Here is a 27,271-nt window from a genome sequence, read left to right as displayed (position 1 = left end):
AGTGATATATAGGCCTAGAGCCCGAGGGAAAAACCAGCTGTTTTAGTGATTCAGATGTTACTTTCATACTGATGGTTTTTAGAGCTATGAGGCTAGATGAGATCAACCAAGGAAAGAGTATACATGCAAATGAGAAAAGGAACCAGAACCGTGAGCCCTTTGCTATTCCAACATTTAGATATTAACAGGAGAGGAATTAAATATAAATTATGAGGTAAGAAGAGAAACAGACATCATGGATACCAAAATAAATATTCTGGAAAAGGAAAGTAGTCAACAGGGTTGAATGCTCTGAGAGGTTAAAATGAGAAGAAGGAAGAGTTTTTGAATTTGACAATAAAGAAGTTACTAATGGCCTTGACAAGAGTAGTTTCTGGAATGGCACAAAAAGAAGTTTAAGGTATAGGCTGAGGGTATAATAGGAGGTGAAGAAACAGAGATATTTAAGTTAAAAAATATACAGTACTTGAATAGTTAAGAGACAAGATTCAGTACAGAGGGAAAGGAACTAGCTTTTGATAGAAACAGTAACACTTCCAATATGACAGAAGAACAAACTGAGGGGTCAAGTAAAAGCAGACACATGTTGGGAGATCTGAAGGTACAAAAAGGTACTCTCAAATGACTGGTTCTATTTACTCAGCAATTTAAGATGTAAGATGCTTGGCTCAGTTAACTGTGAGTCAAAAGGCAAAGACTCTAGGGGCACCTGGGTGGCTCAATGGGTTAAAGCTTCTGCCTTCAGCTCGGGTCATGATCCCAGGGTCCTGGGATTGAGCCCCACATCCAGCTCTCTGCTCAGCCGGGAGCCTGCTTCCTCCTCTCTCTCTCCCTGCCTGCCTCTTTGCCTACTTGTGATCTCTATCTGTCAAACAAATAAATAAAATCTTAAAAAAAAAAAAAAAAAAAAAAAAGCAAAGACTCTATAACTGACTGCCATTTGAGATCTATGATCAAGAATTCAGAGTCAGAGGAGTCCATAAGAATGATCATTTGACATTCTCCAGCAATATTCAGTTAGGGGGTGAGGTTGGCAGGGGTGTAGGAAAGGACTAGGTTCTGCCAAGTTTAAAATAGGTGAGGGCTATGGAATTAAAGGCTTTTGTGATGGAATGACTATTAATAAGGGGGTGTATATCTAAATTGTTTAAGGAGAAAAGTTTGGACATGGAAAAAGAAAATGTTAAAGATCAACAGTGACAGACAAAATGAAAATTAAAAGAAAAATGAAAAAATATAAAGCATAACTATGGAAACTGGGTGAGGTAAGTGACAAAAAATCTGAGTAGATGTGAGGATATTAAGAAACTTAGAGGACAGGGTGATACAATACTGTTGGGGTCATTAATAAAAGTAATTATTTGAAAGAGAGGGAACTGAACATGAACAGATTCTTTTTGATAAGGCATTAACTCTTCTAATTATTTCCCCGCCCAACTCTTTTAATTAATTATTAATCCTTCAGGATATACTCAGGCTTTAAGTCCTCAAGGAAACTGATTGACTTCCCCACAAACAGTGACCTTCCTTTATGCTCCACGGCATCCTACGCACACCTATGTCACCGCACTTACCTTGTTAAATTTAATGTTTATCTGCTTTCAAGGGTCTATAAGCTCTCTGAGAATTAGGATAATTTCCCCAGGGTCTAGCACAGTGCCTGGTTTGCCACAGTCCAATATCCATAAATATTTCATGAATTAAACTGAGATCTAGGTTCTAGTGCCTCTTTTTGCCGAGAAGCTGTACAGCTAAGGGAAAGATACTTAGCTTCTCTAATATAGACAAGTACTCATTTAACCAAAGAGGAGAAGTGTCTGTCCATCAGTAACATTCTTTGATTTTATTATTAAAATACTAAACAAGGCCCAGGCTCACTCCTGTGGTACACTACTCATATAAATTAAAGCATACCAATTTTATTATACTTCAAGGTTAAAAAGTAGGTTATATTTTTAAAGTGGGTTCATTTTGAAGAATTTGTTTTGTTTTATTGGGTATCTGATACTCATTTTACATGTAAAATCTACAAAAAGATATTTAAATCATAAAATATACAAATTTGGGGGAAAACAATTGTCAGGCATTATGTGACATTTTACATACATTGGTTACATGTCTCATACCATCTCAGTTTCATTACCTTTATCACAGAAAAGAAGGTTGGGGTTCAGAAGTTACAAATAGCTTATCCATGTCCACTTGGGAAGGAGCAAGGATTTATGATTCCAAAGCCTATTTTACATAACATTCTCTGTCCCTTTCCAGAAATAGGAGGGAAAAGAAATGAACATTTAATGTACACCAGATCTGATGAAGATTGTTTTTAGTGACTGCCAAGATCTGAAGCAAAATTTGTGAGGCCAGAGCCCATGTTCTTTCCACTGTGCCCAATCAGGAAGAAATTAAATATCATATCTTAGGGAATTTTTATTTATTTAAAGGACAGGAGATCAATTTTCCTTCCTTTTCCTGCTAGTGGCTACAGATTACAATGAAAAGCAATGACTTACTATTCTGTTCCATTGATCTATGTGTCTGTTTTTGTGCCAGTACCATGCTATCTTGATGATGACAGCTTTGTAATAGAGCTTGAAGTCTGGAATTGTGATGCCACCAACTTTGGCTTTCTTTTTCAATATTCCTTTGGCTATTCAAGGTCTTTCCAGGTTCCATATAAATTTTAGGATTATTTGTTCCATTTCTTTGAAAAAGATGGATGGTACTTTGATAGGAAAATGTGGCATATATGCACAATGGAGTACTATGCAGCCATCAAAAGAAATGAAATCTTGCCATTTGTGACAACGTGGAGGGAACTAGAGGGTATCATGCTTAGCAAAATAAGTCAAGCGGAGAAAGACAACTATCATATGATCTCCCTGATATGAGGAAGTGGTGATGCAACCTGGGGGGTTAAGGGGGTAGGAGAAGAATGAATGAAACAAGATGGGATTGGGAGGGAGACAAACCATAAGTGACTCTTAATCTCACAAAATAAACTGAGGGTTGCTGGGGGTAGGGAGGTTGGGAGAAGGGGGGTGGGGTTATGGACATTGGGTAGGGTATGTGCTATGGTGAGTGCTGTGAAGTGTGTAAACCTGGCAATTCACAGACCTGTACCCGGGGGATAAAAATATATTTTATGTTTATAAAAAATAAAAAATTAAAAAAAAAAAAAGCAATGACTTAGAAAATACTATTTTCTTCACAGTTCTGGCAGGATATGTAGGACTATAAAGGTAAGTCTGTTTAGCCTTTAATTAATCACAGATAGTATTTATTATAAAATACATTTTCATGTTCTGTATATTCCACTATTACTTTGTTGTGAACCATTTTCCCTTAGTTTGTTCTTAAAAATTTCCGTTCAAAAATGTGTGTCTGTGCACATCAGCTGAATTAAGGAGAGAAAGAATTTGGCCACTTTTAAGTCCAGATACTCAGAGATATAATACAAAATAGTCAGGAATAGAGCAAACAGACATCTTAGCCCAAATTCTTAATAAGATACAGAGCTGAAATACAATGAGGAGGCGTATTGGAAAGTGAGCAAGGGTATTAATTTTTTCCTATCTTACATTTTCTCAACACTCACTGGAGAGAAAACATAAAAAACAAACAAAAATGTAGAAAAACTGAGATGCTTTCCACAAGTATCATCAAAATAGGTAGAAACAAAAATGGATATTAATGAAACACATAGCATCAAAGAAGTTTTAAAATAGAAATAATGAAAATATAGTTTTTACTAAGAATCATACAGGGGCGCCTGGGTGGCTCAGTCAAGAGTCCAACTCTTCATTTTGGCTCACTTCATAATCTCAGGGTTGTGGGATCAAGTCTGGTGTCTGGCTCCATGCTAGGCATGGAGCCTGCTTAAGATTCTCTCTCTCCTTCTCCATTTACCCCTCTCCATCCTGCCCCCAATTTAAAAAAAAAAAAAAAATCCTACAAATCCCAGCTCTGCCACTTCTCAGTTACCTACACGAACCAGAACAAACTCCTTAATTCCACAGATGGAACTTCACAAGATTGTCATAAACATTAAGTGCAAGAATGAATATTAAGTGTTAAGTATTGTGCGTGCACAGAGATAGCTGTCACTTTTTCGTCTGCAAGAGAAATGCATTTTTTTACACCAAATATTGACTCTTTTGATGATCATATAATAAATGCAACAGGTTCTCAATGTCATACCTTAAGCTGATATATTTCAATTTTGTGTTACGGTTAAATTCTACCTAAACCAAGAGGTTTGAATGACTACATCTAGATCCGTGCACTCTGATTAGAGATTTTTTAATAAAGTAGAAGGCCTGTGGGCCCCTTTTCCTACACAGCCTTAAACCTGCCTGTCTCAATCCCAGAGGCTATGCTCCTCAGCTTCTGCATTTTTCACAAGACCCTGTGGATTGTGTCTCATCTCAACTCTGCCAGTGTGCATAAACTATTTAATGAAAAACCTACCCCAGAATATTCCATAGTGCCTGCTCCTGATCTCTGTTTCAGTCCTTTTTAATTTTTATTTTTTCTAAGATTTAATTTATTTGAGAGAGAGGAAAGAGAGAGCACAAGTAGGGGGAGGGACAGAGAGAAAGGTAGAGGAGGAAGAAATCTCCCCTTTGAGTGGGGAGCCCGACGTGGGGCTCAATCCCAGGATTGTGAGATCATGACCTGAGCCGAAGGCAGATGCTTAACTGACTGAGCTACCCAGGTGCCCCACTTTATAAAGAATGCCTTCCTATCTTTATTTTGAAAGATCAAATTTAGGCATATTAAATTCAGGTATATTCCATACATAAAATTCCTTTATTGTACTAAAAAGGAAAACATTTGTTCTTTTAACATCATTAATCATCTGGGAAATGCAAATCAAAACCACATTGAGATATCACTTCACACCTGTCAGAAGAGCCAAAATCAAAAACACAACAAAAAAGCGCTGATGAGGATGTGGAGAAAAAGGAACCCTCTTTGCACTGTTGGTGGGAATGCAAACTGGTGCAGCCACTCTGCAGAACACTAAGGAGGCTCCTTAAAAAATTAAAGATAGCATTACCATTGGATCTAGTAACTGTACTATTGGCTATTTACCCAAAGAATACAAAAATACTAATTTGAAAGGATGTACGCACCCCTACCTACATTTACAGCAACATTATTTACTAGACCCAAATTATGGAAGCAGCCCAAGTGTCCATCAATATAGGATTGGATAAAGAATGGTGTGTACATATACACACACACATACACACAATGGGACACTACACAGCCATAAAAAAAGAATGAATCTTGTCATTTGCAAAAACATGGACGGAGCTGGAGAGTATAATCCCAAGCAAAATAAGCCCATTAGAGAGAGACAAATACCTTATCATTTCACTCATATACAAAATTTAAGAAACAAAACAAACAAACAAGGGGGGAAGACAAAACCAAAAAACAGACTTTTAATTATAGGGAACAAACAGATGGTTACCAGAGGGGAGGTGGGCAGGGGGAATGGTGGAATAGGTGAAGGGGATCAAGAGTGCACTTATAGTAAGTACTGAAGAATACAAGGAATTGTTGAATCACTCTATTATAGACCTGAAACCAATACAACACTATTTTAATTATACCAGAATTTATAATAAATAAATATAATAAATTTATATTAAGCTTATTTTATAAAAATAGCAATTTAAAAATTGGAGGTTCATTTCTTTATGCATAACAAATACCTAGAAGAAATCATCAGAAGAATAAAATTTATTTGCAAGCTCAATAATGACGGTTAGGCTGCCTGAGTGGACTTAATTTTAGGATAGGATAAAGTAAGCTGAACTTCAGTATTCTAGTAAGATCCTTCCGTCCAAAAAACACAATGATTTTGAATTAGTAATTAGAAAATTACTGTCTCAGGGATGCCTGGGTGACTCAGTCATCTCAAGTCAGGAGTGACTTGCTTTTAGCTCAGGTCATTATCTCAGGGTAGTGAGACTGCCCTGCACTGGGTTACACACTCAGCAGGGAGTCTGCTTGAGAGTCTCTCCCTCTCCTCTGCCCTCTTCAAATAAATAAATAAATAAATAAATAAATAAAAACTTAAGAAAAAAGATTTCAGTCCCACATCATTCAAATCTAATCACATTCTAAGTTGTTTTTAGCCTTGGACTCTTCAGGCTCCTTGGCAAACGAAAATAATTTTTAAAGAATATTACACTTGTTTAGGATTTTTTTTATACTCACCCCATAGTCTCTAGTAGAAAATTATTTCTGTGATGTCAGAAAATGAGGCTTTAAAAAGCAGGGAGTATAAAACCAAAAATCTCTCTTTTCATTTGAAAACAATAATACTGTTTTAAAGGTAGAACAGATGTTTACTGTCAACTTACACAAATATTAGATAATACTGCCTCTAAAAAACTGGTTTTAGGTAAAAACTATTCAATCATACCTATAGAAGTAAAATCAAACAATATATGTTTTCTTTACTAACCAAGTACAATGTGTGTTTCTAGAAAATCCTTTGTGGCTAGAAAAAGATTTGGAACATTATTTGCTTAATTAAAACTACAGTGACATGCCTACCAATTATATTTGACAACTGCTCTATATAAGGAATGTATGTTTTTTAAATATTGCAAATGGATTCTTTCACTGTTGGAGATAAAGTCAAAGCACATAAGCATGGTCAGATTTTAATTTACCTCAATGGGGGAAAACAGATATAATCAAACTGATGGCTCTATTCAAACATATTATTTATTCTTTATGACCACCTACTGTACCCACAAAATTGATTTCAAGAACTCCAGCAAGTAGTACTATACTACTTATAAAATCTAATTTGATATAATCAAGGCATGACAAAATTGAAAGATCACTAGAGAAAATGGACTACTTCTTTCTAAATATTATAATGACTTCTCTCACATGAAAAATGATTTGGCTTTATGCTACATCTAAATTCCCATTAAAAAGTTTCTTGGATTAGCTATACTATCTCTACTTATAAAATGACTGGCTTCTCATAGTTTGCTCAGGACTTTTCTGGTTTTAGCACTGAAAGTCCCACAAGCCAGGAAAACTCTGATGGTCATACTACCTACTTCCTTTTTAAAAAAAAAAAAAAAGATTTTATTTATTTACTTGATAGAGACAGTAAGAGAGGGAACACAAGCAGAGGCAGTGAGAGAGGGAGACGTAGGCTTCCCTCCCCAAACAGAGAACCTGATGTGGGGCTCTATTCCAGGATCCTGGGACTGTGAGCAGAGCCGAAGGCAGAGGCTTAACGACTGAGCCACCTGGGTGCCCCATACTGCCTGCTTTCAAGAATTACTTATTTATCAAGTTTAGCTAACACCATTAAAATACTAGTTATATTGTAAAAATATATTATGGAGTGTCACAACAACTTTTACCACATTATGAGTAAGAAATTCCAAAAATTTTTTTTTCAAGTAAATTGAGTTTCCCTCATTTAACATCAAAATTAGAATGAGTCATAAATTCAAAGAAATTAAGAATTAATTTTCAAGCACCTCACAGGGTTTAAGGAGGGTTTTCAATCTCTTGGCCAAAAACTAAACTTTTCTACAGAAGAGATGGTGATAAATTCTTTCTCCTGTTTGTCCCAGACAAGCCCAAGATAAGTGTATGGGTATTTACCCATATGAACCTTTAGAACTGTCTAAGAAATATTCTGTAATTTAAAACTTATTAAAACCATAAATTCATAAACTACTAAAGCTTAAAGGAAGTATAACTAAGAGGTTTTTAAGCAATGTTATGTTAAGGCATTAAGATTGGATTAACAACTAATATAAAGAACAATAAACACTTTTTAGTGATTCCTTACATTCTTGAAGAAAAAAATACATGTAAGAGACTTTCCGAATTACTAAATCAATATGTTCTCAAAAAGAATAAAGAAGAAAGCCAATTAAAATGACATAAAAAAATAAAAAAAATTTACATGGTTGAGATAATAGTTCTTTTGTTTCTCATACAACTTACATGTGCACAAATCTTTGGAATTCTAACCTAGAATATTTACTCAATTAGAAGATTCATATTATAAACTAAATGTACTTATTATATGCTTGATCTAAAAAATTTAGTTAATATACATAACAGAAAAGAAAATTTCATGCTATTTCAATGATTTTTAAAGATATAGTTATTACAAAATAAATGAGAGCATGTGTGTTTGTACGTATAAATGGGTACATATGTATGTACTTTTGATATATGTATTAATCTTATACTATCACATTTCTTGTTTGTTGTTTATTCCTCTACAAGTTTTTAACAATCTTTATTTCTTAACAGAAAAGTAATCTACTTCCCAAATTTAAAAATACTCCTTATTAAAATCTCCCCTTAAATTCTTACATAAGTAACTTATATTACAAAACTTCACAGAACTACAGTACAGTATGTTTAAAGATGTAATGAATAGCATATTTAAAACTATTTTAAAAGGAGGTCAAATCTGACCTCTGGGCCATGAAGCACTACATTAACAGCTCTGCAGAAAGAGAAATGATAACGTATGAAATGAGGGCTCAGAAACTAGGACCTTATCAGTTAGAGTATGATTCGAGCCTGTAAGACAAATTGCTCAGCAAGGCAAGTCACCTTCCTGCTGTGATGAGGATATAGTTGAATTTCCAATGCCACTATCTCCCTCATCGTGTCTCCTAGACTTGATACCATATAGTCAAGGAACGACTTATAGTTTTGAAACATCTACTACTTATTCTGAATATATTTTGTCAAAGTCACCAACTAAGATAATTTTATTTGTCCTTCAACTGGCAACTCTGCTTAAAATAAAAATCTTCAAAGGATAGTCACTCATAGGAATGATCTTATGTTGACCCTTCATTAACAAAGAATGAGGATTCTCCCTCAGGTTTTTAATAAGTAGACAAAGTTTAAGAGTTTGCTTAGTTCTTATAAATAAAATCTGAAATATTAAAAATTTAGCAAAACTCAAAAATTGTGTCACTTTAAAAGCATACCTGAACATTGATGGACTTTTTAAGCAGTTCTTCTACAAAATTCCAATTTGATTCCTTTTGTCTCTAGAAAGAGAGAATATTGCACCAAAATTATTGCTCTTAATTATGCATTCAAATTATAGTACAGCAAGCTAGTTGTGAAGTACAAACATCTTTATCATCAGACATCATTCATTACAATTTCTTGAATGTCTAGAATTACTTGAACAAAGAGTTATGTGACAGACTTGGTAGAAAATGTCATAACTATTCCAATCCAATATAAACCTTATCAGGAGTTGTTAAACAATAGGATTTCTATAAAATTACAAATGTTTTAACAAATATTTAATTTTTGTTATCATACATAATCTATCAGAAAAAAAAAACACAACACAAAAAACTTCACGTAGTTTGTGGAGTTTTTTTAATACCTTGAGTGTTTTTCCTTATTCTGTATTCACCAGAGATTTTTTTCATTTTATGCATAATAATGTCAAGAGAATCTACTCTCCCCGGACTCCAGGATCACGCCCTGAGCCGGAGGCAGTCGTTCAACCAACTGCGCCACCCAGGCGTCCCAGAGAATCTACTCTGGTAAAGAAGTAACTAAAAATTTTATATAGAAAATTTAAAAATATATATACACAGTGCTACTTCATTTAATCAATGGTCACTTATATGGCAACTCCAACTATCTGGAAGACTCCTAACAATAAGGAAGAACACTGAAAAGGACTTTCACAAAGCCAAAATACTTCACAAAAGCTAGGCACTGAAAACGACTTCATCTTCCCACAGGAAAGCCTGGAGGACCTTCTCATAGGACACAGGGTTCACTTGATACTCAGTTCTTAAAGCTTTGGCTATACAGACTGGTAAAAACCAGAAGGAAAGAAAGTACCACTGAGAAGCAAGGAACAACCTGTTTCTGACAAAGAGTAAAAAAGGTACAATAGGTAACTATAAGACCTCAAAAGGCAAAGCTAAACGCCTTAAAGAAGCAAAGAGTCTCAGTGTATCCTACCAATCCGACTATTGTTCAGAAGGATGAATCCAATGACTAATAAAGGGTAAAATCATGTTCAATATTCTTGATTTTAAATGGCTGGTTAATGTTCACATAAGATGCTATCTACATAAAACCACTAAATAAACATTTCCTTGATAAAGGTACTCAGTGACTATAGTAGTCACCCTCTAAAAATGGCCCCAAATGACCTCTGTCTCCTGGAATTCACACATTTATTTAACTCTTCATCCACACCCCACTCAACACCATACCAAAGTTGGTCTGTCACTAACAGAATATCAACACTAACAGGAGTGATAGTATGTCACTTCCAAAGTTAGGTTAGAAGGCACTGAAGCTTCCATCTTAATGAAAACCTCCCTCTTGTTAACTCCATCAGGGAAAAACCATAGTGTGAACAGGCTTGTAGAGGCCTATGTGATTGGTAACCAACGTCTCCCGACAACTGGAAGTGAATGAGAGACTGGAAGTGAATCCTCCAGCTCTTTAGAGACTAAAGCACCATAGCTTACCACAACCTCATGAGGGATCCTGGGTGAGAACCATCCAGCTAAGCTCATACTGTATACCTGACACTCAGGAACTGTATGAGATAATAAATGTTTACTGTTTTAAGCTGCTAAATTTTGTCACACAGTAATAGATAATTCATACAACGACTTGGTTATTTTTAGCAAAATTACTGACTTTTTATTTTTTAAAAGATTTTATTCATTTATTTGAGAGAGAGACAGAGAGAGGGCATGAGAGGGGAGAAGATCAGAGGGAAAAGCAGACTCCCCGTGAAGCTGGAGCCCTGACGTGGGACTCGATCCTGGAAATCCGGGATCATGAACTGAGCATGAGCCGAAGGCAGTGGCTTAATCAACTGAGCCACCCAGGTGCCCAAATTAATGACTTTTAAAAATACATTTATGAAAGTAAAGTGAGTGCAAAACATTTATGAAAGAATGTGTAGAAACGAATTTGGCTTTGCCCAAAGAGAGTCTGCCCTTTACTGAAACCAAGGATTCGGGTAAGTAATTTTTAGGCCCCTGGAATGTTATACCTCATAGGAGTATCTTTGTTTGCCCGGGGGGCCTAGAGTCCTACCAGAGAGTCTAATGATGTAGTTGAGGGTGGAGGCTGGCCATGACCCAAAACCAATAATGTGACTTACGCTAAGGGCTGTGGAGACCTGGACAGTTGGTTTGAAGACGGAGACAACCATGTGGTTAATCAATCCATCATGCCTATGTAAAGGAGCTCCAGTAAACACTGAACACTGCAGTTTAGGCAAGCTTTCTTGGTTGCAAACACTCCCTTCATACTGTCACACGCTGATGCCGGAGACTAATAAATCTTAACTACATAGGGAGAAAACAAAAGGAGCCCTACATTTGGTACTTCTCCTGGACTCTGCCCTATATACCCATTCTTAGCTTATCTTAAATTTTATCCTTTCCCTATAATAAACAATAACCCTGAGTTTAATAGTTCTCAGTGAGTTCTATAAGTCTAAGTAAAATACAGTTTTGGGAATTCTTGGGCTTGCAACTGGTGTCAGACATAAGAGCAGCCTTGAGATTGTGCCCTAAAACTTGGTAACTGGCCCTAAAACTCTTCCAAAAGGAGATCATTTTACGGCACTTGGTGGTTCAGTCAGTTGAGTATCCAACTCTTGATTTTGGCTCAAGTCATTTCAGGGTTGTGGGATCCAGCCCTGTAACGGACTCTGTGCTTGGCAGAAGTCGGCTTGAGATTCTCTCCTGCTGTCCCTCCCCCCACTTCCACAGGCCCACACATTCTCACATGGTTTCTCTCTTTCTTTAAGATAAATAAATAAATCTTTAAAAAAAGAGAGAAACCATTTTGTTCCATAATATTCAATGTACACTGTGTTAACGTTTTTACATTACTAATTCCTCAAATAAAATTTGTCCATTTCACAGATAACATAATTAAGTCTCAGACAGGTCATATATATACAAGTCAGAGCAAGGATTTTGCTCCAAAGCCAGTATTCCTTCCATTTTCTAACAAGCCATCCCTCAGCTTTTAGTAATTCACTTTTATATCTCTCTTTACTGAGAAAACATCACCACTAGTCCCAAATAAGCAGGAATGTGACAGGACTGGTATATTTAGCTTTATAATTTGATAGTGTTAATGAGTATATTTTAATTTTTGTTCTATCAAGGCATTATGAATCACATGAATCATAGAGAAGTAACATAATTCTTGTCCAAGGACTTTCAACTCGGTAGATCAATATTGTGGCTATAATCTAAAACAAAAATAAACCGTAATTCAGATTAAAGAATGGCACCTATATCACACCCAGATCAAGTCTGAGTAAGAGACTATGTATCAAAGGATATTTTTATTTCCACAGCAAAATTGAACTTTGGGCATCTACATGTTTTTTTTCTACATACTAAGTTATACATAATTCCTCCAATAGAAACGAAATAGGTAGTTATCAATTTTGGGCGATGTTTTTATATTTCTTATCCCACCATCAAAGCTGAAATACCTCCTTAAGCCTCAGGATAGTGGTGTCTCCATCACAAATATAAAATAGATCCCTCATACTCCACTTCCAGCAGACTAGGTAACCTAGTACAACTTTCACTTTAAGGTTATATTTCAGACCTTTTATCTAGCGACCATTTCAGATGTTTCAAAGATGAGCATCAGCTGGCCTGACTGATTGCACTATGTTCTAAGCAGGGAAACTACTGTTAAACTGATCCCTGCAATGCCTAAAAATATTTTTTCTCTTTAAAGTATATTTGCTTTTAAAGTAGATGACAGGAATTGTGAGAGGATAACACACTCTTATCTAGGTTGAAAGAAAAGCATTAAATAGAAATACATGAAAATCTAAAGCCTTGAGCATGAGAAATGAGATACCAAATTCTCCTCATAAGCCTATATCTAGCAATTGGCAGGTTTTATGAATTAAATATACATAGAGCCAAAGTTCAATTCACACAGAACTTTTAAAATAAAATAAAAAATTAAGTATATCTGAAACCTCCTTAAAATGTAAAGATTTCATGCTAACTTTCAGAGCAAAGCAGTTCACATTTAAAAACTGAAACATCTCTATGGTTATCACAACACTAGAGATATTCTCCACTGCAGAAAGTAGGCCTAACCATTTTCACTTCTTATCATCCTCTCACACCAGATTACTTATTAGTGAAATAAAGCATGCTTAATGCATGGCCATTTTCTTTCTTTCTTTTTTTTTTTTTTAATTTTTAAAAGATTATTTATTTATTTATTTATTTGACAGAGAGAGAGAGAGAGAGAGCGCGCGCGCATGTGCATGCGCATGTGCATGCACAAGCAGGGGCAGCAGCAGGCATGGGGGAAGCAAGCTCCCAGCTGAGCAAGAAGCCCAACATGGGGTTGGATCCCAGGACCCTGGGATCAAGACCTGAGCCGAAGGCAGCCACTTAAGGGACTGTGCCACCCACACACCCCTGCATGGCCATTTTCTATATGGCAGCTGGCTATAATACTATTATTATAAGAAGAAAACTGAATTCAGATAATTTTCAAAATTCTGATCTAAATATATCCCAGACCCAAATTAGCATCCTATATAATCTCTCTGAAAGGATAAGTCAATATGCCTTTATGTTCATAAATGAGAAGGATTATATGACTTAGGAACCAAACTGACACACTTTTGAGAGTAAAAGGGAAAACTAACTAGATACAATGAGGGAATCACAGGCAAAACAGGGACTGCCCATGGCAAACTGGTACACATCGTTACTGTACCAACAGTCTATTCATAAAAGGTGGTCCTTAGGAGAACCTTAATATCAAGTTTATCTAAGTGATAAAAACAGGCTGACATTTAAGTACCGTGTCCCTCAGTTTTGTTATCCATGAAATGGACATATTACCCCCTCATCAGCTTCATAATACTTTACTGAGAAAAAAAACCATGAGATATCAAACACTTTGCAAACACAATATGCTGAAGATATCACCTCTAAGGAAAACCAGTATCAATAGAGAGATTGCATTTTTCTTTAAAAGCAATTAAAGAGTCCAGAAACACTTGAAACTCTGAGGACTCATGAATACAGACAGGCAAAGTCTATTTTATATATACACATATAAATATATATTATACATCCTTGTTATTTTTATATGAAAGGTTCTTTTTTGAATATCATAGCTTTTTCCTCTTAAAACCTCCTACATAAAGAAATAAGATTTTTAAAAATATATGTATCTTAGCAAAAGAAAACCATACAGAAACTGTTGACATTAAAAGACAGAGGTTAAGCTATTTTAAATACAGACAATTCAATTACTATCTTGATTCAGAGCTAATAAAAGCACTAATTTCCTATGGAGTTCTCTGTATGAAATAAAAAGTGATTTCAACAATGCAACTGTGGGTGGCTGTACCAGTACAATTCAACATTACAATAGTAATAGTAATGATATATATTAATGTAGCTAGATTTTGTACCATACTGGGAGTACATGGAGGTCAATATCAACTACTATTGAAATACACCACTCATTCGCATAAGTGTTAATGGCAATTCCAGCAAGCATTAATAATCTGAAAGCTTGTTCCTTGAAGCAAGAGGCAGTACAATCTGTTTCATGTATACCCTATCATTGGCACCTAATATTATGATAGCCACTCAATGGGAACTTAGAAGTGCTTAACTAATCACCATATTTATTTACACTGATTAAAATCAGAAATATGTACTTGGGGGAATTAAAATGGGAAGCGAAATAAAATGCTTGTGTAAAGACATTAAAATTATATGTAAATTTTTGAGTTCTTTTAATGTTGTTCTAGTATCCTAATAATTAAAAGAAGTGAAACTATTAATTTCACAAAAATACTCAATAAAAGGGTTACTATTATAATAATGGCAAACTGTTAAGATTTATTGAGTATTTACTATGTATCAACATTGTAAGGACTAATGTACAGAAACAAAGGACATACAATCCTTTTTTCTGGGAAGTTCATTCTATTGATCTCTCTCAGTAAATTGGTAGAATGCTTAAATGCATTAATACTGAACTGTGGGTGAGCTTCTCAGAGTACTTTCTGACTTATTAGTTTACTTTATATCTTGGGATCTCCTGAAAAGCTTTATTATTATCAGGGAGCTTATTCAGAGGATCTTTTGAGGACCTTTCCATTTCTATGATATTAATATCAATGTTAAATGATCTTCAGATCCATGCATGATTTCTGAGCTGACTCTGTCCAGTATTTCAAAGACAAGAAAATTTGTCAAGGAACAGGTTTCATAAGCAATGGTCCCTATATCTGGTTAGAGGTTGAGAACCAAGAAACATTTTAAAAATGTGAATTTTCAAGCTCCAAACCAGACTACTAAATCAGGATCTCCAGAGTCGAGACCGGGAAATCTGAATTTTTTTTTTTTTTTTTTTAAATCTGAATTTTAAAAAAAAGCCATGGGTAGGCCTGATGATCAAAAAAAGACCAATATTGAAAATACAGACAGGCTGGCTTCAAGATTCTAGACATTTGAATCACTTGATTTTTATTTTATGGAACTGATGGGCTGATAGAATACTATGCTATTCACTTCTCAACGTGGAAGTAATTACACACAAATAGGGCTTCAAATAAATATGTCTACTAGCTAGTTTTAGTTTTAGGGGTTTTTAAATAACTGTGTAAAAGTGTTTCTAAATAGAAATTAATATAATAATTAAAATCTATTTGAAGTAAACCTCATGGTTAATACATTATCTTTATAAAAAGCTTCCTTAAAGTATTATTCTGAGGAGGGGGCACCTGGGTGGCTCGGTGGGTTAAAGCCTCTGCTTTCGGCTCAGGTCCTGATCTCAGAGTCCCGGGATCCAGCCCCACATCCAGCTCTCTGCTCAGCAGGGAGCCTGCTTCCCTTCCTCTCTCTCTGACGGCCTCTCTGCCTACTTATGATCTCTCTCTGTCAAATAAATAAATAAAATCTTAAAAAAAAGAAAAAAGTATTATTCTGAGGAAATAATTTTACGAAATTATTCACAGAAACTACTACTTCATTACTGTAGATGTATGCTTTCTTGTCAGCAATCTTACAGATGTTAGAAGCAGAAGACATTTTCTGAACAACGCAATCCCTTGAGTTTTGGATAGGGGAACAGAAGCCCAGAAAGGCTGAAGTAATTTACTTAAGGTCACATAACTACTTAGTAGCAGAGCGAGGATTAGATCCCAAGTCTTCTATAAGGTGTTTTCCCTTTAACAATAAAAACAAAGATTATCATTTTTCTAGATGTTAACAGGAAGGTCTACAACTTTAGATTCAGAAGCTGAATTTATCTCTGTAGGATTGTGATCTAATTTTTGTTGTTTCTGTGCTCACTTATTTCTAATTTGTCTACAAAAAAAAACCATATTAATTAATAATACAAAGCAGTTTTAAAAAATAAAATCTTACCATTTCGTCTGGTGTTCCATGGCGATCGAACTGGTAAAATGATGCTACATGAGTGATGATCCACCAACTAAAACCTAATGGATCCCTGGGCTGGATTACAGGCACAGAAGGTCGTCTTCGGTCACTTGATTTTTCAAAGAGTGTTTTAAGTAGTTTATTCAACCAGTTCCAAAATGACTATAGAAAGAGAAGCAGAATGATTCAGTTAAAGAACATAACCTTTGGTTTGGGCTTTTTCCTCTATTTGCACAATTAAATATACACACAGAAAGGAAAACAGAACACATTTATAAAACTTAAAGAATAACAAAAACACTCAAGAATTAGAACCTAACTAGTACTTCACAAAGATCCTACATGTTCTACAATCGCATCTTCTGCTGTCCAGGGGTAGTCATTATCCTGACCCTCATAACAAATCATGTCCCCCCCCCACCCCCCACCAACCCATTTCTTCGTTTTTTGTTTTGTTTTGTCACAGAAGTATATAAGCCTAAATCATACACTCCTTGGTTTTCCTCCACTTTTTTTTTTAATGCATGTTGGTATTCTTAAGTGGCCCAATTCTATTCTTTCATAACTGGCTTCTTTTTCCTCAATGCTGTGTTTCTGAGAGTCATCCACTTCAATGAGTATGGCTTTAGTTCATCAGAGTATTCAAATATAGAACTATAGGATAAGCCATTTGCCCGATATACTGTTGCTGAACATTTGATGAGTTTTAAGTTTTTTTTCTAGGTATTTGTCCATTTCATAAACATATTCAAGTTTTTAGGCACAGAGTTGATGACAGTATCTCAACTTTTAAAAAATATCTGCAGAATATGAAGTCATGTTCCTTTTTAAATTTCTAGTATTGACTGTAATCATTTCAGGAAAAATGAGCCAACTTTAGTAATCTTTTTAAAGAACCAACTTTTGACTGTTATGATCATTTTTCATTGATTTGATCATCTTTGTTATTTTCAATTTCATAAATTTGTGTTAGTTTTATCTACTTCATTTCACTTTCTTTGGGTTTATTATGTAGGGATATTTTCCCCTAACTTTTTGTGTGATGAATTCTTAGCTCAATAATTTTCAACTTTTTTCCCCTCTAATATCTATAATTAAAGTTATAAATTTCCATCTGTATCTTAAGCTAGAGTCCCAAAGCTTTAACCAGTGTGTTAGTTACCACTTACTTAAAAATATTTTACAATTCTATCTTCTTTCACCTATGGATTAGAGAAGCATCTCAACTTTCTAAGCATATGTGTATCTCTCCTTGTAGTTCAATTTTTGTTTTCCACATTTAATACTTTGTTCTTAGTCATATAAAAATGTTCATTTGCTTTACCTTCCTAATAAGTTGAACCTTTTATCAGTACACAATGACTTAATGCTTTTGTTGGTTTTAAAGTCTAATTTTCTCTAATGATAGTTTAATACATTTCCTTTCTTGTATCTTACCAATTCTGAGCTGTTCTGTATTTTATTTTAGATTACCTCTTGTAAACAGATTATATTCTGTTCTAACACTGTATTTTTTAAATGAGCATTTCAGTAGTGTACTTGCAGTTAATGACTCATACATTTAGTTTTAAATCTACCATCTTACTCTGTATTTGTTTGTATACCTATTTTTTTCCACAAACAACCCTTTGTTGAGTTCTTTTGGATTAAATTATTTCTTTTCTCTCCCTCTACTAGCTAATGAGTCTACTTTCTCTTCCTTCAGTAATTACCTTAGAAATAACAGCATACATCCAAATGTCTTGATAATACATATCTTTGCTCTTTTCTTAGACAAAATAAGGACCTTAAAACACTCTAATTCATTTATGCCCTATCCAATTTCTAGGCCAGCATTACTGTATACATTAACTCTCTTTTTGATCCCAGCAGATTATATTACTGACTTATACTAAACATTTACTACTCTCTTTGTGCTTTATTCCTTCATACTTCACACTACCTCTCCCCTTCCCCAATTTAGGCATCATTCTTCTAAAATACATCTTTCAGAATTCAATTCAATTCTGCTTCATTGACAGTAACTTTGTTTCACCTCACTCTTGAAAGGTTTCATTGATGAAGAATTTTAGGTTGACAACCACTTTGTTTTAATACTATGAAGTTATCATTCCCACTGGCGTCCTTTGCTTTTGAGAAATCAGTTTACAGTCTAATTGTCACTCTTTTGAAGGTAACATAATTTTCTGTCTGAATGCTTTTGGCTCTTCTCTTTGTCTTTGATGTTCTGGAGTTTCATTGTGATGTACCCAGGTCTGCTTTTCTTTTTTTTATTTACTGTAAGTAGAATTGATTGGGTTTCTTAATATGATAGCTTTCATTAACACTGGAATAATTTCTACCATTTTCTCTTCAAATACTTGCTCTGTTCCACTCTTTACTTCCTCTCCTTTGGGACAACAGATAAAAGCATTATCAGATTTCCTCTGTATTCTCACAATGCTGTATTTAGCTACCATGTCTTTTCTATTTCCTTTAATCTGTAACAGTTCTTCGGTAATTATCTTTCAGGAACTTGACATTCTTGAAGAGTAACAGGCCAGTTACTTAGGTTTAACTGAGGTTTCTTCATAATTAGATTCACGGTATACATTTTTGGCAAGAATACCAAAGAAACATTTTTCTTCTTTCATTGCATCATATTGAAGGTACATAATATCAATTTGTCCTATTATTGGTTAACTTTGGTCACATGGTTAAGGTGGTATCTGCCAGATTTTCTACACTGTAAAGTTACTGCTCCCCTTGTAAATGATATCGTGTAGATACATCGAGCTGTGCAAATACTGTTTTTTTTCAGTCATACTTTTGGCAGCCACTGAGGATTCATGCCTGAAACAATTACTAAGGAGGTTGTCAACTGGTGATTTTCTAATTCCATCATCAACATCTATTGTTTTATTTTTTCATTTATTTATATCAGTATGGACCCACAAACTCTTATTGTATAGATTACAATCCTTTGCTATTGTTTATTTTGTTTCTCAAATTATCTTGGGTTTAGAGTGGGAAATCTTCATGTTGGCTCCTTTGTCCTTTTGGTATGTCCTCATTATTTTCTGAGTACCTCCTTAGTTTCTGGTACAGAATGTTCCAGTCTTATTTTTCATTTTCATGTGTCAGTCTGGAAGACCAGGTCATTTGCCAAAGGAGCTTTGTTTTCTTTTCACTGGAGGCTGGTAATTTCAAGACCCAGGCATTGCAGTTTCCTCATTGTTAACTCAGATATCATCGTTTGTAGGCCCACCTAGTGGTTAAGGTAGGAAATGCATGTATGTATACACACATCTCGACCTAGTTTCAATTATTAAAAAACATTATTTCATACCGATATCTCAAATTCTACTCCAACATATCATCTTTCACTCTACCTTTCCCTCTTTCCATATTTATGACTCAATTTTGCAACAGTGACAAAGCTTGTTCTTAATTCCCCATCATGTATTTATTAATTTGCTCAGTCCTAGAGTATAAATATTTCAATTTGCTAACCCATATATCTACAAACAAGAGTCCAGGATCTGAAGTTTGTTGTAATTCTTTTGTCTTCAGCCTTAGAGCAAATTAGAGCACAACAGTGCGTTCCAAGTCCTCTAGGTCAGTCCTCCCCGCCATAGCTTCTCCCATAGGTTATTCACTTGGAATCCAGTTAGGTTCAAGTGATTTTCTTTATATTCCACTGAATTCCTCTCCCGTACACGTTCCTTTATTTCTGGAGCATGTTAAAGACTAACATGGTTCTAAAGTCATAACGCATTCAAACCCTCCTACTCCATTAGTCACTTATCAATCTCCCATTCCTACCCATCAATTTCAATAGTTTCAGTAGTTCCTGATTTGTCTTTCCAGTATTAACTGGGCACAACTAAGCATACACATTTCCTATTTTCACTACTTTCATACACAGAAGATGGCACTCTATAAGTATTCTTTTGTACTTTGTTTAACAATAAGTTCTGAAAATCAAACCCTTATCAGTTCAGATATTTTATTCATTCTATTAAACAAATACGTAATACTCCAATCAATGTGCTAATAAACCATGGTTTCTTTACTCTCCTGTGTATGGGCATTTAGGTAGTTTTTAACATTATGCTTTTACAAATAAGGCAATAAAGAGCCTGAGACATATGCATTTTTTAATTGCTGTAGGTACACACTAAAGGTAAACTACAAGTGGATTGCTAGGGTCAAAGTTATAAAATTCTTGGCCCATACATTTTGAATTCTTGTATTGTTTTTGGTATTGATAATGCTTTCATTTCACAGAAAATTTCTGTCATAATATTTGTATAATGCTTAAGGGTGGCAACATATATAAATTTACACATACATGTGGCAGCTAAAATCTAACATGTACAGGTCAGTAACTGCTAGCTTACCTATGGCGTTGCACAGGTGTCCCCTGCCTTATCTGTGGCACTTTGGGGAGTATACATGAAATATACTTCACTCTTTTTCCCCAAGAAGAATGCATTAATTTGGCTATTCCTTTTCTTTTTCTTTCTTAAACATGCACTTTCTTACATAATCGTGTGGCAGGAAATAACATAGGCTGTAGCATCCAATAAATCCACACTGGAAGCCCCATTTATCATATTCTGACCATTATTTGAATGGTATACTTAATCTCACACCCATACTTGCTGGCATAGAAGACATATCATTCAAGGAGTATTAATTTGCTTTCCTTCTCTGAAATCAAAGTCTAATTGATGATTACTAGATAGTGAGTTTAGGGTTTTTAGGAAAACAGTCATATATATAGATCCAGCATAGCTCCATGTTTAGAATACTTCCTGGAACACAAATATGTCCTTGATCAAATTAGTTTATTTCCATTCCAGGAATTCCCATCTAATTTGGGGTATATGTGAATTTCCAAACATTCCTGACTCTCTTTAGGCTTCTCTAATTGTTTCTTGGGAAGAATCATCCTGTTGGCTTCACAGAAGTCAGCAGCAGCCCAGGCAACATTTGAAAATAACTTAAAAACCCTGAATGGCCTATCCCCTTTGAATAATTTCCTTAGAACATTAGTCCTTTGAATACAGACCTGGTTGCAAAAAATGTCTCTTTCTCAGCAGGAAGACTCCAAATTCCATTCCGTCTTCCCCTCCCTCATTCTAGGGATCGGGTTGGAGAGGGAAGGGATAGGGAGGAGGAATTAAATATTTCTTTCTGGAAGAACATTAGCGTGCATGTGTACACATACACACACGATTTCTTTTTTTAAAAACAATGAGTGCATTGTCTAAATCAGTGTTGCCACATTGCAAAGTTTTAAAATCTTTGTACAGGAAAAAAAGAGAAAGAAAAAAGAAAAAAAGAAGAAACAAACGAAAAACCTCTGCCTTCAGCAGTCTGGAAAGCTCCTAAAAACAGGCCCTATGTGGAGCTCAGCCAGCTGTCAACATTCAGGGAATGATCACGTCTTCTGTGATATCATTAACTCCCAGGTGGATGAAGTAGAAAAGCTGCCCTGCTTTTCCTGAAATTTTCAATTGCTTTTTCTGTTTTTCTTTCTTGGCTTTTCCTCATCCATCTCTGTCCCCAAAGACACTGCAGGTCAGATAGTCAGTACAAAGAGTAATTTTTAACTTGCTTCTTATTTGTCTTAGAAGAAACTTTTTGTCATTTTGTTTCCTTTTGGCTTGGTCACTTTTTCCTGGTCTTGAACTTTCTATCAAGGGAGCAGTGCATATAATCGCTCTACAGTAAAAGATGGGACCTACATCACTTTTTTCTAAGCTGAGGGCTGCTCTGTTGTGTCATACTGTTTATTCATCCTGGAGGCTGGCAGTCCAAGACCAGGGGTCCATCATGGTGAAGTCAGGGCCCTTTTCCAGATCGGCAGACCTCTGGCTGCATCCTTACAAGGCAGAAGACGTTCTCAGTCTTTTTAAATGTTCCATTGTTACCTTGTTTTTCTATGATGTTTATGAAAAGCCTACTGCAGATCAAATTACTTTGCTCTTATAAATTATTAGGTCTTTTTGTCTAGAAAATTTGATTTCTTAAAGGACCTAAAGTCATTTTCCGTATCTCTGAAGTCAAAAGAGTTTTAGCAGGATATTCCTTGAGATGGATTATTTGGAGTTAATCTTTTCAGTTATCAGGTAGGTCCTTTCAATATGTAGAATTAGCTTTTTTTTTCCCCCCAGGAATTTTTCCTTGGATAATAGTTTTGACTGTTAGCTATATCCTATTGCTCTGTTTTCTTCTTTAGGGACTCCATTTATAAACACAGCTGTTTCTTCTTTGCTTATCTTCCATTTCAGCTATTTTCTAATTCTTTACATTCTTTTCTTCATCTAATTTTTATTTTCTTGGTTGTTTTCTTTCCTCCATATCTCTGATTAAATTTTAATTTGAGCATATTCTTCTTGGGCACCTTCTCATTTAATCAACTCTAAAATGATATTTTCTGGGGCACCTTGGTATCTCAGTCCATGAAGCAGCTGCCTTTGGCTCAGGGCATGAATCAGGTTCCCTGCATAGTGAAGAGCCTGCTTCCCCCTCTCCCTCCGTCTGCTACTCTGCCTACTTGCGTTTTCTCTCTGTGTCAAATAAATAAATAAAAATTTAAAAAAAAATTTTTTCTTTCATTTCTCTCCTGCATTCCATTTACTCTTTTCATTCACTTTTGACTTTAATCTACTTAACTTTTAAATCTGAGTATCTTATTCAGGGGTTATTGTACAACCCCAAATGTTTAATCTGGAGTATTAACTTAGAATTTCTTTCCGCTTCACAGTTGTTTCTTGGAGAAGGGTTCATCGGCTACGGTGTATCAGTTTTGTTTCCTAATAGTAACTTTATAAAGACTTGTCTCAAATTTTCTTTTTCTTTTCTTTTTTTATTATGTTATGTTAGTCCCCATACTGTACACATCATTAGTTTTTGATGCAGTGTTACAAGATTCACTGTTTACGTATAACATCCAGTGATCTACGCAATTCATGCCCTCCTTAATACCAACCAATCTCCCCCCTCCCCTATAAAACCCTCAGTTTGTTTCTCTGAGTCCACAGTCTCTCATGGTTCCTTTCTTTGATTTAGTAGATTTAGATTACTTTAAAAGATTTCTATAGCCGTCTTTTGTCACTGTATCAAAGTCCCATTTCTTTCTTGGATTTCCTTTTTCTCTATGGTGGTGGTGGTAGCAGAGTAGGTATGAGAACGTTTGAGTTTTTTGAATGTTTTTTGTTTTACAAGATCATTTTCTCCTTTTAGTTCCTTTCACCACCGAATCACCAAGGGTACCATTCCCTTTTTGCCTTTTTATTCTCCCAGAATGTCTATCTTCAAAGACTGCCTCCTCATGTCATATACCCACTTTCAGATTCTATTCAATAGTTCTCTGACCAGCAAGGAAACAGTCTCAGTATTTTCACAATCTGGCAATGGTTTTAGACCAATCTGAGGACTATTGCTAGCTCCCTTCTTTCCTCTGGGCAATTTTTTCTCAGGCTGCCCTTGCTTGCCAGAAAGTTTTATGGTCGAGCTTTGGTGGTGGTTTTTACTGTTAACTCTTTTATCATTCCTATCTTGTAGTTATGCTTTCAACATAATGTTTGTATTTGTGTGTATAGTTTTATTAGTTCTTGCCATTCTATATTTTGGGGGAGTTACTAGAGGAGATATAGGTTTAAATATACACCTTGTGACTGCTTACAAGTCATTAGCTTGATGGGCGCCTGGGTGGCTCAGTGGGTTAAAGCCTCTGCCTTTGGCTCAGGTCATGATCCCAGGGTTCTGGGATCGAGTCCCGCATCTGGCTCTCTGCTCAGCAGGGAGCCTGCTTCCTCCTCCCTCTCTGCCTACTTGTGATCTCTGTGAAATATATAAATAAAATCTTAAAAAAACAAACAAACATGTCATTGGCTTGAGATTTTCAGTACAATCTGGGCAACAGCAACTCAGGCTATAAAGCTATATGAGGGCTGGATTACGAAAACAAATATACTGAAGCAATTTTAAACTGCAAAGCATCACAGTGAAAGGCAATTTTGCTTACAGATTAATTGAGTTTCTAGTTGATCCTTTTGGGGGGCCAGATTTATGGCTACTTAGTGTATCAGTAGGCTACCAACTTGGGTTAACTCTGACGTCTGTCTTCTATTCTTTCACCGTGTGAGGTATGAAAGCTAATGTTCAAGTTTATACAATTTAGCAACTGCTTATAAGGTTATGGAGCCATTTCAGTGTTCAGTTGACCTGAGTCCCCACCCACATTTAGTACTTGGCCTCAAGACTTCTCACTTTCTACAAGCTCACTCACCCATGTAAATGCTTATTATTTGATACCCAGCATGATTAGATTAGATTTTTTTCAGCAGGAAAGTCAAAATGTCTTACTGTCAATCATGGAAAATTCTATGTTGAATTTAAAAATAAAATAGCCATCAAAGTCTGTGAATAATATCAGTTATTTTATTTGTATTAAAAAAAATTAAATGACCTCAGATTTTCATTATTTTAAGACCAGTAAGTCTGGTTACTACATCAAATGAACAGCATATAAATCATTTAGGTTAAATAATACATATTACTATGCAAATTTCTAGAATATATTTTAAAATTATGCCTACTCTCCTACTTGAAATCTAGAGAAAGACTAACAGCAAAAAGTATGAACATGCCTACATTAACTATACATTGTTTATGTTCAAGTCTGAAATTGGTAAAATAGGAAAAATTATAAAGAAATGCCTGGGTGGCTCAGTTGGTTAAGCAGCTGCCTTCAGCTCAGGTCATGATCCCGGCGTCCTGGGATCGAGTCCCACATCGGGCTCCTTGCTCGGCAGGGAGCCTGCTTCTCCCTCTGCCTCTGCCTGCCTCTCTGTCTGCCTGTGCTCGCTCTCTCTCCCTCTCTCTCTCACAAATAAATAAATAAAATCTTTAAAAAAAAAAAAAAAAGAAATATAAAATTCTTAAATAATGATAAGGTTTGCAGGAAATGGAAAAATTGATATTTACCATGTCAATGAGACAAAATATCCTGGCAAATGATCAAAGGATATAATCCTGAGACTCTAATGTTGAAATCTCACCAAAGGAAGCTGAACTCTACTGACAAACCAAATGTGAGGAAAAAAATTTTTTTCTTAACGATAAGCACATGTTAAATTTATACGTAAGTAAATTCACTGCTAAAATAATAACTGAAAATATAGTACTTGTAAATCCACAAAAATATGATTGTTATTAAAAAGAGATAGCACCACCCAAACCCCAAATTGTGGAAAACTGGGAAATTATAAAACCCACAAAAAAATCAAAGGACTTTTTCATATAACAAATTGTTGTAAGTATCATCTCATAATTAATTATTTGTACTTACTTCTGCCTATGAGTATTTATCTTTTTCTACTAACCCACAACAACTGAAATAAACTGAAGCCCCATCCTGAAGACTTGGCTCACAATGAGGTGCAAGAAAATTTCTCCTGTTCCTCTTTGTGCTTTTCTTCCTCCTTTCTTGAAATAATGCCATAAAATTTATGAATTTAAAAACCTATTTTATTTCTTCCCAAAACTAAATCTGCCACATTTCTTGACTAAATTATTTCCCGGATTACTAGACAGTGTGAATTATTTTAGCTTAAGATTCTTAATAGAAAACTTGAGAAAATAAGAGTCAAATCCTGTACTTCTAGAAGTTTCCTATTGCCACTTTAGGGTTAAAAATGTAGTACAGGTTTGGTACTCAGTGCTCTGAGTGGTGGTGGTGGCTGTCTTATATAAGGAAATTTGTAACATTTTTCTTGGTGAAAACGATTAAAAATATTCAATATGAGTTTGGAACAGTAGTTAACACATCAATTTTATAACTTACTTCTGAAAGAGACCATTTACTTCTGTGTTCTAGAAGATGAATGAGTAGAACCCATAATTCTTTAATGCAGGAACATGGGCAGTGGTGACTTGCTAATGCTTCAGAAGGCCTAACCTATAGAGAAGAACCAAAATGAGTTCTATAGGATTTTTTCATGCTACATATCTCTCTCCAAAGGTTTTAAAAGAATTTAGATGACTTAAAACTGATGTTTATATAAAACTGTTTACAAAAATATGTGCTATTCCATCAAATTTAAAATAAATTCTCATTTTACTTTTTTTTTTTAAGGTAAGTTCCACACCCAGCATAGAGTCCCACATGGAGCCCAACAATGGCTCAAACTCATGACCCTGAGATCAAGACCTAGGCAGAGATCAAGAGTCAGATGCCTAACTGACTGAGCAGCCCAGGTACTCTTAAATTCCCATTTTAAAACCAAAAGTATAGGATGAATTTTATTTTCTACCTTTTAAAAAACCTTTGCTTTAGGGGGACTGGGTAGCTAAGTTGGTTAAGCCTCTGACTCTTGGTTTTAGGTCATGATCTGTCTCCTGAGATGGAACCCCAGGTCAGGCTCCATGCTCACATGGAGTCTTCTTGTTCCCTCACCCTCTGCCCCTCCCCACCGCTAGAGTGTGCTCTCTCGCTAAAATCAGTCAATAAAATCTTAAAACAAAACAAAACAAAAACCTTTGCTTTAATCTTCAGCGTTAAGCAAACTTTTTCTGAAAAGGGCTAGATATCAAATATTTGAGGCTTTATTGGGACACAGTCTGTCACAACTCCTCAACTCTGCCACTGTTGTACAATTTCAGCCATAAGACAATAGATTGAATTTAAAAAAAAAAAGGGGTTATGTTCCGGAAAAATTTTATTTACAAAAGTCAACAATGTGTTAGATTTGGCCTCAGGGCAATGATTTCCTAACCTGAAC

At 35.3% G+C, this 27,271-nt stretch overlaps 1 protein-coding gene across 1 annotated transcript in view; it reads right to left on the bottom strand.

Annotated features, from left to right (window-relative positions):
• MMS22L (MMS22 like, DNA repair protein) overlaps positions 1–27,271 on the bottom strand; it is a 126,474-nt gene that overhangs the window by 87,480 nt on the left and 11,723 nt on the right. Inside the window, exons 9-11 of the mRNA XM_044245279.1 lie at positions 26,335–26,448; positions 16,479–16,655; positions 9,015–9,077 (exon numbers count right to left, since the gene is read on the bottom strand). Coding sequence (XP_044101214.1) covers positions 9,015–9,077; positions 16,479–16,655; positions 26,335–26,448 — 354 coding nt within the window. The remainder of the gene's footprint in view (positions 1–9,014; positions 9,078–16,478; positions 16,656–26,334; positions 26,449–27,271) is intronic.

The sequence above is a fragment of the Neovison vison genome, chromosome 1 (genome assembly GCF_020171115.1).
Source record: "Neovison vison isolate M4711 chromosome 1, ASM_NN_V1, whole genome shotgun sequence".
Lineage (NCBI taxonomy): Eukaryota > Metazoa > Chordata > Mammalia > Carnivora > Mustelidae > Neogale > Neogale vison.
The sequence above is the reverse complement of the archived record's forward strand: the minus strand, read 5'-3'. Positions and strand labels throughout refer to the sequence as shown.